The sequence below is a fragment of the Pinus tabuliformis genome, chromosome 1_2 (genome assembly GCF_031772625.1).
Source record: "Pinus tabuliformis cultivar Carrire ecotype Pingquan chromosome 1_2, CPIR1, whole genome shotgun sequence".
NCBI lineage: Eukaryota > Viridiplantae > Streptophyta > Pinopsida > Pinales > Pinaceae > Pinus > Pinus tabuliformis.
Genome location: NC_142298.1, coordinates 382804874 through 382818038, shown reverse-complemented (window position 1 = coordinate 382818038; position 13165 = coordinate 382804874). Strand labels below are relative to the sequence as shown.

Below are 13165 nucleotides of genomic sequence, written 5' to 3'. Positions count from 1 at the left end.
GAATAATCCTCTGCTTATTTCCAGCTAATTACCAAAGTCAATATTAGTTCGAAGGAATAAGAATTAGCATAAAAATTTGGAGGAACTGATATCTTCAACAAAATTACTGTCACAATCTCCTCAATCATAGACATACATACTGCAAAGTGTGCAACAGAACAAACTGGTTGCATATAATGACCCCATTTTTGTTGTCCATATCCTCCCTGTTGGATTAACATTCGATTGCAAATTTTTGTACTCCACTAAGTCAATCTTGCAAAACTATGGTCATATATTGGTCTAATTCAACATGCACATGATTGGGCTTATCTTTTGGTCACAAAATCTATTGAAGCTAACACTAAAGAAATTGGTTCCTTTGCTAGGAACTTTATCTCACCCTATATCTGAGTGAAGTGAAGAATGAAAAGTTCACAAAACAAGTCTCAAAAGGATCGAGAAGCATTCAAAACCCTTCCTCTTGAAGCTACAATTCTCAAAGTCCTCATAGAAAGCCGGATTCAAAATAGCTTCCAATTGATACATTCCAATTCTTGAAATCCTTTAAGTAATGTCAACTTCACAGGGTTGCAAAAGCGAGTTTGAACTTCTCCATTCCTTTATTATCACATTGTTTTTATAACAAGATAACAAGAAACTTGCATAATTGTCTCACTGCAACACTCGATTCTGCTACAAACTGGAGGAAGGATTGAACCATTGCCTCGAATGTTATAACTTTATGGCGATTATGACCCCATAGTTATTCAAACCAGACCTCTAGGAATTTGTAATACCACCATGAATTGTCTTCAAAACTTGTTAGTAAAAGTAAAAGTGCAATGCGCCCACCAATCAACTTTATTTGGCTATTATATCATCCTGTGAGCATGCTTGTATGATGTCTGCATTTAAACTCCTCAGAGAGCTCTATATTCCTGGTTTGGAACAAACAATCCTCAATAGCAAACACAACATATGTCAACAGGGGGTTTCACATGGGCTTTTCGCTTCAAAAGCATTCTGAAGTTTGTGACCAAAGTAGGAAGAACACTTGCAAACTAGGCGTTTTCCTTCATCTCTTCATCTGTCATAAATGCCCCTTAACTCAAATGACATCGAGTGCGTTTCTGACACAATTTCTTCCTGATGTAGAACCATCTCATATGAGAGAACATTTGTGGGACGATCTCTGTAGATATCACTGCAAAGGTCACAATAATTGGGCATTTGATATTTGTTTACAAACCCTGGGCATTGCAGTAAAATCTAGACTCCTTTAGAAAGATGCATACATGTCATTTGGCATTCAAATGCACTAATGGCGTTCCATATTGCTTGTAAACTGGCACATAGGGTTTTGAAAATTATCCTTCGCGGTCCATATATTAACACGAACCTTGCAACGCTTACTATGAAATCTGGATACGAAACCCTGTCCAGCTATTGTGGATCATGAGGCATTACTTTAAGAGACAATTACGAGATCAGTTTCAAAGCAGAGCTGTAGGAGATGGATCAAACAACAGAGCAGAACTTTATGCTTTTTGGTAGATTCTGAAAATAGCAATAGAGAAAGGTTTAAATTGTCTACAGGTGATAAGAGATTCCAAACACATTGCAGAGAGGTCAAATGGAAATTTCAATCAGGAAAATTTGCAGCTGGCCCATCATTGGACGGAATCAGAGAAGCAAGGAAAAATTCCATGTCATTATCTTTTCAGCATGTCTGCAAGGGATAAATATGAAGGCTGATATATTGTTCAAGTAAGCACTGAGGATGCAGAACAGATGGATGGAGATGATTGAATACCCCATCTGGACCTTCTCATTCAATCTATTTCTAATCAAGCTATTATAGTAATGACCTTTTGGATGGCTGTTTTGGAAGCAGTGTCAAAACTTAAACATCATACTTACCCTAAAATTATTATAACTGTTTACATGCTTTCCAGGACTTTAATTGCATACCATAGTTACACATAAAAGCCACGACATTAATCACATAATAGTTTGAAATAGTTCAGCATGCCTTCATAACATTGGAGATATTCCAACTATGTTCATATTTGTCACTAATCCTGGATGACTTTAATTACAGTTCTCAGACCCTCTCCTTTAAGCATGTGATCAAATGCCTTGTTGATGTCAGCAAAAGGAACCTTGTCTGTAACAAAATTATCCAGTTCAAGCTCCTGCAAATTTAACAATCAAGGAAGGAAAGATTAAAACCGTAATTATAACTCTAATTAGATATGATAAGCATAGATTGCTCCCGTCATGGTACGGACAAAAAAAACAACTGGAAAATATGACCACACAGTATTATCTACAATTATGGTTTGAATAAGCTGTTACAACTATGTTATGAAGTCTTACCCCATTCAAATACATCTCTACAAGGTCTGGCAAATCAGTACGAGGCTTATAATTTCCAAAGAAGGTTCCTTTCAACGTTTTCTCGCTCAGAAAGTTTACAGGATTCGTTTTAAAGACTGCGTCTGAACGAGGGACCCCTGTTAAAACGGCTACACCCCAACCCTGCAAAAACAGAACTCTGATATCAAACATATGCATTGCCTGCATTTTCTTAATTAAATCGAAGCAATCAGTTTAAACTTTAAAGCTACAACTTAGAATTGAAATGATTGATGTATCTTAAATCAAAGGAAACCAAGAGCTAGTACATCATGGCAGCATTCGAAAGCTTGAACCATGGCCTCAATACTCCCTGTGCATTCGACGCTGCAGTCCACCCCTCCATTAGTTTTTTCCGCAATTACCTTTAAACATTTTTTATAAGTGTTTGGAAATTAAGAGTCTACACTGCTTTGAATGGATGGTGAATGAGTGCACTCCATGCGAAAACTTAAAATCTCCCCCACCTAAGTACTAAAGTACCACACTAGTCAAAAGCAACCAATACTCTGATCTGGGAGAGAGTTTGATGATCATTTTGGGCAGCTTAACGTACCTGTTGAATAGGTTTTTCGTACTCTTTAGGGTTTATAAATTCCGTTACTCCAAATTGTTTTGCTGAGAAAGGAAAGATTACAAGAAAGGGTTAAAAAGGCAATTCTACAAGTCAACATATCAACATATCAACATTCGAGGCAGCATATATGTGCAAGGAAAGCCGAGCACCTGCTCCCCCAATTCTTATCCACGGTCGCTCCCGTCACCGCAAGCTTCTTCCTTGTCCTTCAAGGATACCGATGAAGAAAACAACAGCACCAAATCTCATTTTCTCTTTCAAAAGCGCGGTATTTATGAAGATCCCTGGCCTCCGTTAAAAGGATCACGCGGATGAATCAAACCCTGACTTCGACTATTGACTGCATAACCAGAAATTAAAAATATTAAGTAATAAATATAAAACCGCGTCAAAGACCGCTGGAAGTCGGAGGATAAAGCCCTAGCTGCGCAGAATACGAACAAATCCTATTGACTGCATAACCAGAAATTAAAAATATTAAGTAATAAATATAAAACCGCGTCAAAGACCGCTGGAAGTCGGAGGATAAAGCCCTAGCTGCGCAGAATACGAACAAATTAGCGGATGTTAGTTCCTCAACGCTGCCCCCCTCTGGCCTTTCCATGATACCAAGTGCCTGTTCCTCGTCCAAGTATTAAACAAAAATCACTCCAGTCCAGGCATTTCACCTACTCTGTCATATTGTGAGAATTAAAAGAAGGAACCCCATCGCGGCTAACTCTACACTGCCTTCTCAGTAATTTGTAACGTTTTATTCACGGATTACAGGGAGCTGTAACAAATTTGCGGATATTTCTGCCTGCGAAATAAAAGAAGGAACCCCATCGCTGTTAACTCTACACTGCCTTCTCAGTGATTTGTAACGTTTTATTCACGGATTACAGGGAGCTGTAACAAATTTGCGTTTTATTCACGGATTACAGGGAGCTGTAACAAATTTGCGGATATTTCTGCCTGTTCATGTAGTGGGTGAAGATTCGGTTTGCCGGAAGTTTTCAATCACTGACAATAAACAGAAATTGCCTCAACATTAACAATTTGCCTGTTGTATGCCCGCCAGATGTCGACGCTAGGTGTCATCCTCAGAATGAAAGGGACGACGAAAGTCTCTTTCAAAGGGAAGGCCTATCGGCCTAACAATTGACATTTAATACACGTCAAATCATCTCAACTTTTTCTCTCTTTGATGGATCGCTGCACAAACTCATGCGATTTGCGAAATCTCATTTCATTAAAAACAATGGTAGGAAAGTTAGGATTTCATTAAAACAATGCCATTCTCGAACGAGCAAGCCGTGCATTACGCCAAAAAATATATGCCGGTAAACTATTTTAATTATAATAATAAGATAAGTCCTTCTACTTTTTAATGTTATGAAAAATTATTCGAGTTATCTTTAGTGTGACTTTTTGGAAGTTTTTCCGGCGTGTTTTTCTGGTCTAATTTCTCTAAAATCTGGCAGGAATTTATTGAAATAACAAGATTGATTGGTAATCCCTACACAATCTAAGTGCCCTAAGGGTTTTTGAGGGTGTTGAATCCATATATACAATCAAAAAACCAGTTTAAATAACACAAATCAAGATTTCACCTCAAATTTTTCGATCGGATTCCGTCTCCAGAGAGTCCAAAAAGTCGCACTAAAAGCAACTCCAAAATGATTGATCTCATAATTAGAATCAATCAAGACAACTCTAAAAATAATTTTGATTTGTATTATTTTTTCCTTGTAAATTGTGTTGGTCAGTTATTTACGATTGACTAATTATTATTTTATTTTGATATCATTTAAAAAAAAACTAAATATAGATTTTGCTATTTAATAATTTTTTTTAAAACATTTAAATATATATATTTTTAATTTTCGTTTCAATAAATACAAGATTAAGTTGAATTAACATTAATTAACAAAAATTATTTTATATGGTTCAATTATTAAATTATTATTTTTTAAAATTATATAAATTAATTTAATATATATTATATTAATTTGTTTTTATACTAATAAAATTTATATTTCTTATAAGAGTAAGATTTTATGGTTAAATTCTAGAAAATATTTCCAATTTACATTTAAAGTCCTCATCATATTGGAAATCAATTTCAATATATTTTCAAATTTTCAATAAACTTTCACTATATTATAAGTGGTTGGACACTTCCACAATTATTCATATTGTTGTTGGATATTTCTAGAATAAAACTGTGTAATATTTCTGATCCATCCAATGTTTTAGATAGTAATTAAGATTATTTTAATTGATTAATTTTATTAACAATATTATTCTAGATTATTTAATTAATTTAAATTTTATTAATAAAAAATATTTTATATTATTTATTAATTTTTGAATTATATAAATTGGCACTGAAGGAAAAACTCATAAAGATCAAGATGGAGAAGGGCGAATCTATTCCAAAGTACTTGACCAAGTTCACCCAATGTCGGGATGAGCTTGGAAGTGTCAGCATTACTGTTGCCGAAGACGATCTGGTGAGCCTTGTAGTTCTAGGACTTTCCAAGAGCTGGAACAATTACCAGGACTCAATTAATGGGAGGGAGAAGCTACCAGAGTGGGAGCGAATGTGGTTCGACTTGGTACAAGAAGAGTTTCGGCGAAACACCAAAGATGGGACCTCTTCGAAAGAAGTGGAAGATGACTTTGTATTAGTCAATAAAGAAAAGAAAGCCAAGGGAAAGAAGTCCCAAGGCAAGGAGGGCAGAAAGAAGAAGGACATGTCGAACATCAAGTGTTTTCATTGACACAAGTACGGGCATTATGCCAAGAATTACCCATAGAAGAAAGCAAGCAAGAAGGAGCCTGCAGTAGCAACAAATTCACAATTAGCTTCACAATTCAAACTTGATTTCACTCTCATTGCATGCATGGCCAACACTGTAATGGGAAGCATGTGGTATCTCGATAATAGTGCCTCGTTCCATATGACGGGGAATAGAGATCTCTTCAGTGACTTTTGAGGAGAAAGACCTCAAGCAAGGCATAGAGTTTGGAGATGAAGGGAGGTATAGCGCGACCAACAACGATACAATTACCTTTCAAAGGGATTGTAGCTCCCCTCTCAAAATCACAGATGTGATGTATGTTCCAGGACTAAAGAAGAATCTTGTTTCCGTCGCGGTATTGGAAGATCGTGACCACAATGTGAATTTTATAAAAAGGAAGGTTTTCCTTAGACACATCGCCACGGGACAAGTGAAACATATCAATTTACGAGTCAAGAACTTGTATGCTCTCGAGGTCGAAGATGCATGCAAAGATTTGACGAGTAAGCCAAAGGTTAGAGATTTGGTGGTTGAGTGGGAGCATGAATTACCTCTCAACATGCAACCTTAGAAGCAACCTCAGAAAGTTGTGGAGCAACCACAATTGGAGAAGTCGAGAGGAGACATCCATTTAAGCAGAGACCTCTAATAGGAGGAAATTTTGAGCCAAGTGGGGAGAGGGAGCACATGCAGCCATACCTCTAGGAGAGAGGTGGGGTGATGTGAAGTAATAGTCCCAAGAGTGCATAAATTGGGCAGGGTCCATTGAGATTTTATGTCTCGTGGATCATTACCTTGCTACGAGATACCACAATACATAGTAGTAGGATGGACTGGTGGTGGTTGATGCAGTCAGATGTCAGAGTGACAAAGGTAGAGACTAGAAGCAATCAACAACTAGGAAGCGTAGAGCAAAGTTGATAGCAATGCAGATGGCACAATGCAGAGTCAGCAACAATGCATAGTTTTCGGTAGACAGTGCAGTAGCTAGTAGCAGTCAGAGACTCTGGTGACATATACATCATATTGATTCAGTTTGGATGCTTTTCAGTTCCAGAAGTTGTAGTAGCAACAACACTGGAGAGAAGTGTTGCATGCAGAACATTCCAAAGGTACTAGATCGAGATAGAGTTGAATTCGTTTCTTATTGAGAAGGAGTGTTGAAAATAACAACAAGAAATGTTGAAAATAACATCTAGAAATTCTAATTTAATTTTCCCTTGAATTAAATCAAAATTCTATTCTCATAGCAACTTGTAATAGTTAACTAAGTTAATTTGAATTAGTTGGCTCAGTGAATTCTAGTTGGAAGTCTATCTAGAGTCATGTAGAGTGATCCCTAAATTTTAGGGGCCTACGTTGAGTTCTTTTGAGTTGTAATTAATTACCTCAGTCTAACTGAGTTAAAGTAAGTTAAACTAGTTAAAACAGTTGGAGGAACTAGTAGGAGGTCTAGTAGTGGGGACAAGCACCAGTGCAACTTCACTGCTCCACCAATTAACTGAAGATTCACTCATAAATAACTCATGCATGTCAGTTTAGAGGAAGACCTAGTGGAGATTAGAGTTCAAGCACAACATACTATTAATTGTATAATTTTCTGAGTTGTATAGATGGCGCATGCAATCAGTTGAGGGTATATGGATGGATTGCATTTCCCAATTAAATATGGGCTAATTCTCTTAGGAATTGCGCAAGGAAGTAGGGGCTTGGCAAGAAGCAAATTTGGTTATGTGTTGCCTTGAGCTAGTTTGTGAAGCAAAGAGATAGGTTGTACTTGTGTAGCAATTGTTCAGGTTGAACAAGTATTGTATTTTCTTCTCAAATATTTTGGTTAATGCAATATAGATAATCGGGGTTTTGAGCAGTTGCTTTCCCCAAAAAATATTGTGTTATGTGCGATTGAAATTCTTCCTTTTCTGCTTAGTGTTTTCATCGATCAATTTTTGTTTCCACTAGTGAATATGGTAGATTCTTGTCTTATGTTTTAGCATATCACATAAGTTGTTGAATCTACAAGTAAAAATCTACACTCAAAGTCCTTTAGCTCATGCCCTTCCATAAGAGGAGTTGGTGTCTCTCTAATAGGCCTCAAACTTCCAAATCTTGGAATCGCCTTTTCTCGATATTATCTTCTAATTAGCACCATTAAGGAAAGACAATTCTATGATGAACTCATTGTATTTTATGATTTTCTACCTCGTTTCAACATTATATCATTCCTACTTATATCATGCTCAAAAGGGAATTGTTTCCTAAGATAATGGCAAATGGGTGTCTTTGAAGCTACCTAACAATGCTTCAAAACATATAAATTTTTATTATAAGTCAAGTTATCATCTCATCCATTGACACAAAATATATCATGTTTTTTATAATAACCCTGGTTAAAAATCCATGTAATGAAGTTAATAAAGGAAAAATAAGACCAAGGCCATGGGACATGTATTCCAAGCTGAATGTTGGGCAAAAACATAGTGATGGGGATCTCTTGTGATTAATAAATGGCTATGGAAATTTGCGAAGACAAAGAGGCATTAATTGACATTTTATTTATGAAATAATGGAAAATAGGAGAAAAGGAAGGTGAGAGGTCACATAATTGCATGTGAGGAAAATTGAAGGAAAAATAGAGGAAAATGAAGAAAATAGAGGCCTTAACGATAAAAAGTCTTTTGAGGACCTTCACAACCTTTTGTTAGTTTTAGCTTGGAGCTCTATTATATTTTCTCTCTCATACACTTGCACACACTTAGAGTTTTATTGGAGCACTCTTGGAGGATTTTGGCATACTTTTGGATTTGGAAAAAGAAGGCAAAGGAAAAGCAGGAAAGCGCAAGGGGATTGCAGGATCAATAACTACAAGAAGTTTGCTTTGCAGGTACAAAGTTGCATGTATGATTTCCTTGCTAGCTTTGGCATGCATGGTTTATGCATGTGGTTATTTGGTTATGATCTGCCATTGGCATGGCGGATTGCCTAGATTGTCATTGGTTTTGCCTAGCCTTGCCATTTCTTGGATAACCATGATGTTGTGGATTTTCCCATTTGTTTTCTGATTGGTGCTCATGTTCCTTATGGTTGTGGGTTGAGCTAGCCTTGGTCAAACACTTTAGAAGCCTTGGAACAACTTGGGTTGAGTTACTAGTCCTGGGAGCCTTAGTTGGACAAACGCTTTGGAACCCTTGGTGGGTTGGGTTACTAGTCCTGGAGCCTTGGCTGGACAAACGCTCCGAAGCCTTGCAATAGCTACAGGTTGAGTTACTAGTCTTGGAGCCGGGTTGGAACAAAGGCTCTCAAGATCTGGACAACTTGGGTAGCGACTGATCTAGTAATGGTTAGTGATGTTCGACCGTGAGGTGGAATCATTGGTTAAGGGTTGAGGTGGTTTGTGCGCGGGAAGCCTTGGTTTGGTTTTGCTTAGTTTATTCTATGATATCCCACATTCATGCTTGGAATATGACATGGAGGTGATTGACTAAAAGAGAGATTTGGTTCAGCCCAACCTATGGTCAGGTGGTACGTGGAAGTCCTTGACTTGGCTGGCTTTTGCATATGTTAATAACACCTCCTTTCCTCTTGTATTTCATGAGTATTTATACTTATTATTATGTGGCTTTGATGATTGTTCTATCATTATTATTAATCTGGTTATATGTTGGTTATAAGCATGGTTTCATGATAGATTCTAGTTATGACTCTTAACATGTTTTAATTAGTAAATGAATGGTTATTGAATGCATGACCTAATAGATGTTATTGCAACCATTGTGAGAGGGCATTAGACCTTCTTGATGATTCTCAGATAAGTATCAAACCCCTATGTTCAAATATGCATTTATAACTTGTAGATTACATGTTCACAATGTGTTTGACGAAATGCCTAGTATGTTCTAGTCAGACTAGGCCAAGTTCTCGGTTAAGATTGAATGTCTAGCTTTGCCATTGTATCAATTATGATTCTCTAGTGAGCTTACTGAATCAATGAATATATATGTAATTATAACCTACCAGTACTATGTACACAGAGTGTTTGTATAAATGAGTAATTCAGACCTCCAACTTCTTGGGATCATAACTTTGGCATACAATCTCCGTTTGACTATCATAATACCTCGTTTCAGAGATTTCCACGAGGAGGCCAAATTAAATAAATAAATTGGCCTCACTTCTTCGACCTCTCCATTTTCCTTGAAAATGTCATTTAGGCTCTCAAAATGACCTCAGAAGTTTAGAACCCGAGAAAAATGCCAAAAATAGAAAATTTTGTTAAATTTAAGGAGACGAACCTGAAAAGAAAGTGTTGGGCTAGGTTGGGCTGATAAAAGTGTTCTCATGTGTCACTGGGTGGTTGCATCCAGTTCTGGACATATGGACCCAATTTTCCTTAAGTGCATCTTGGCAATCAGGTCTCACATAGTAATTCTCATCTTCATGTTTACCCTAGTGAGCAGGTTAAAGTGGGTAAATATGGGGTGAGGGTATTACACTTTCTTTTACATCTCAAGATATCGAACTCAATTATCTTTTTTCTCATTATAGTGGAAGTCAATCCCAGAGAAAAAATAGTGATTCAAGTTATAAACACAAAAACAATCACTTAATCCACCGAAGTTTTAGAATCATTTGCATCACCATCAATGCCACCTATCTATAGCATACCAATATAGGGATATTTGTTGCTATGGGTTGTGTATGCATGTAAGTAAATGAAAGAAATAAAAACAATAAAAAAATGATAGAGATAAATTTATGCATGTTAAATGCACAAATATAGCTTTTGCACATAATAACATGTTACAACACAAACTATAAGAAATGTTTAGTGATGGAGAAGAACATAGAGCATCTGGATAAGAACACAAAATACAATCATTGACAATAATAAACGATAAATGGCCACTTAGTTGAAATATTTAAGTAATTGAATGAGAAATGAATCTAGGAAAGAGAGAGAAAAGTGACCTTATGTTGTTAATGATATTTTAGATTTTCAAATTGTTAAAATATGTTTTTGAGGTTAAATTGTGCTTCATGACAAACAACACATTAAAATTTTCCCTGTTGTCAAATTTTTAACACTGGGCATGACAAGATACAACACCACCCCATGGTTGTGGCAACATATCAATATTCTCACTCTTGTGAGCTACAATTTTATGTGATGCATATCTTATAAAGGCATCATCACAAACTAATATTGTGAATAATTTCAAAATTTTTATACAATTTGTAACCTAAACATGTGTGTTTGTAGTTGCATTTTGATTACAACTCAAACAGATAGGTTTGTAGTTTCATATGGATTTGCAACATACAAGGGGGTTTACATGAAACCATATTTTATAATTGTAGCAACAAAGTGAATATGCCACATGATTGACATATTTGATTATTTATTATTTTTATTTCTATTTTTTATCATTTACATATGCATCCATACAAGATACATCTAAGAAGAAGAGAAATGTTAATACAAGATACATATAAGAAGAAGAAAATTAAAGAAACAAGTATAAACACCTCGTAACCAATTGCTCATCATAATGGTAAAATGACCACCACCTCTATAAACATTCCAATTTATATATACATTTTATTTCATTACTTCTTAAAAAAATACCAATCAAAAGAAACAAAACATGTCACATCCCATAAAACACTTATTATAAAAAAGGGCATACGAAGGCACGTCATTTCTCCACATAACACTTATTATTATGCCTGCCAAGTATTATGCATTTGGTAATATGTTGACCATCTATTATTTTGGTCAAATAGAGTAAATAATTTTCAATTTTACAAAGTAAAACTTTAGAGATTAATTTTTTATTTATTACAAAAAATTAATAACATTTATCTATAATACTATTAGTTGTAATTTTAAACATTTTATTGGAGCACGCCTTGTAATTTGTGATATGATAATAACAATTGACATTTAATACACGTCAAATCATCTCAACTTTTTCTCTCTTTGATGGATCGCTGCACAAACTCATGCGATTTGCAAAATCTCATTTCATTAAAAACAATGGTAGGAAAGTTAGGATTTCATTAAAACAATGCCATTCTCAAACGAGCAAGGTGTGCATTACGCCAAAGAATATATGCCGGTAAACTATTTTAATTATAATAACAAGATAAGTCCTTTTAATTTTTAATGTTATGAAAAATTATTCGAGTTATCTTTAGTGTGACTTTTTGGAAGTTTTTCTGGCGGGTTTTTCTGGTCTAATTTCTCTAAAATCTGGCAGGAATTTATTGAAATAACAAGATTGATGGGTAATCCCTACACAATCTAAGTGCCCTAGGGGTTTTTGAGGGTGTTGAATCCATATATACAATCAAAAAACCAGTTTAAATAACACAAATCAAGATTTCACCTCAAATTTTTCGATCGGATTCCGTCTCCAGAGAGTCCAAAAAGTCGCACTAAAAGCAACTCCAAAATTATCGATCTCATAATTAGAATCAATCAAGACAACTCTAAAAATAATTTTGATTTGTATTATTTTTTCCTTGTAAACTGTGTTGGTTAGTTATTTACGATTGACTAATTATTATTTTATTTTGATATCATTTAAAAAAAACTAAATATAGATTTTGCTATTTAATAATTTTTTCAAAACATTTAAATATATATATTTTTAATATTCGTTTCAATAAATACAAGATTAAGTTGAATTAACATTCATTAACAAAAATTATTTTATATGGTTCAATTATTAAATTATTATTTTTTAAAATTATATAAATTAATTTAATATATATTATATTAATTTTTTTTTTATACTAATACAATTTATATTTCTTATAAGAGTAAGATTTTATGGTTAAATTCTAGAAAATATTTCCAATTTACCTTTAAAGTCCTCATCATATTGGAAATCAACTTCCATATATTTTCAATTTTTCAATAAACTTTCATTATATTATAAGTGGTTGGACACTTCCACAATTATTCATATTGTTGTTGGATATTTCTAGAATAAAACTGTGTAATATTTCTGATCCATCCAATGTTTTAGATGGTAATTAAGATTATTTTAATTGATTAATTTTATTAACAATATTATTCTAGATTATTTAATTAATTTAAATTTTATTAATAAAAAATATTTTATATTATTTATTAATTTTTGAATTATATAAATTAATTTATTATTTATTATATTAAAATTTTATTAAATTAAAATTTATATCATTAAATAAAATAAAATAAAATGGAACACCACTTTTTCCAAATGAGAAAAGGTCATACAACATAATATAAAACAAAATTGCATGATTATATTTTAGAAAACATTTCTAATATGATTTTAAAGTTTATAGCCCTATTGCAAATAAACTTTCATTAGAAAAATGTACATTATTTTTGTAAATTGCATAATCACATTCT

The 13165-nt window shown here is 34.2% G+C and overlaps 1 protein-coding gene and 1 long non-coding RNA gene across 2 annotated transcripts; both read right to left on the bottom strand.

Annotated features, from left to right (window-relative positions):
* Positions 1–2057: 2057 nt before the first annotated feature.
* On the bottom strand, positions 2058–2728 carry LOC149205973 (alcohol dehydrogenase-like). Its single transcript, XM_089397556.1, has 3 exons — positions 2670–2728; positions 2362–2523; positions 2058–2177 (listed from the first exon to the last, which is right to left on the bottom strand). The coding sequence occupies exons 1-3, from the start codon at positions 2697–2699 to the stop codon at positions 2058–2060; spliced, it is 312 nt and encodes a 103-aa protein (XP_089253682.1). The 5' UTR covers positions 2700–2728.
* Positions 2729–3198: 470 nt separating this feature from the next.
* Positions 3199–3681, bottom strand: LOC149205972 (uncharacterized). Its single transcript, XR_016251902.1, has 2 exons — positions 3532–3681; positions 3199–3317 (listed from the first exon to the last, which is right to left on the bottom strand). It is a non-coding gene; the product is annotated as an uncharacterized LOC149205972 (long non-coding RNA).
* Between the last annotated feature and the right edge of the window lie 9484 nt (positions 3682–13165).

What these genes read in the sequence shown, in the direction of transcription:
- LOC149205973 (XM_089397556.1), bottom strand. Translation starts at nt 2,699, where the DNA reads ATGGTTCAAGCTTTCGAATGCTGCCATGAT. An exon ending in CTTTCGAATGCTGCCATGAT is followed by an intron (nt 2,524 to 2,669) that starts GTACTAGCTCTT and finishes CTGTTTTTGCAG; the next exon opens with GGTTGGGGTGTAGCCGTTTT. An exon ending in TAGAGATGTATTTGAATGGG is followed by an intron (nt 2,178 to 2,361) that starts GTAAGACTTCAT and finishes TTAAATTTGCAG; the next exon opens with GAGCTTGAACTGGATAATTT.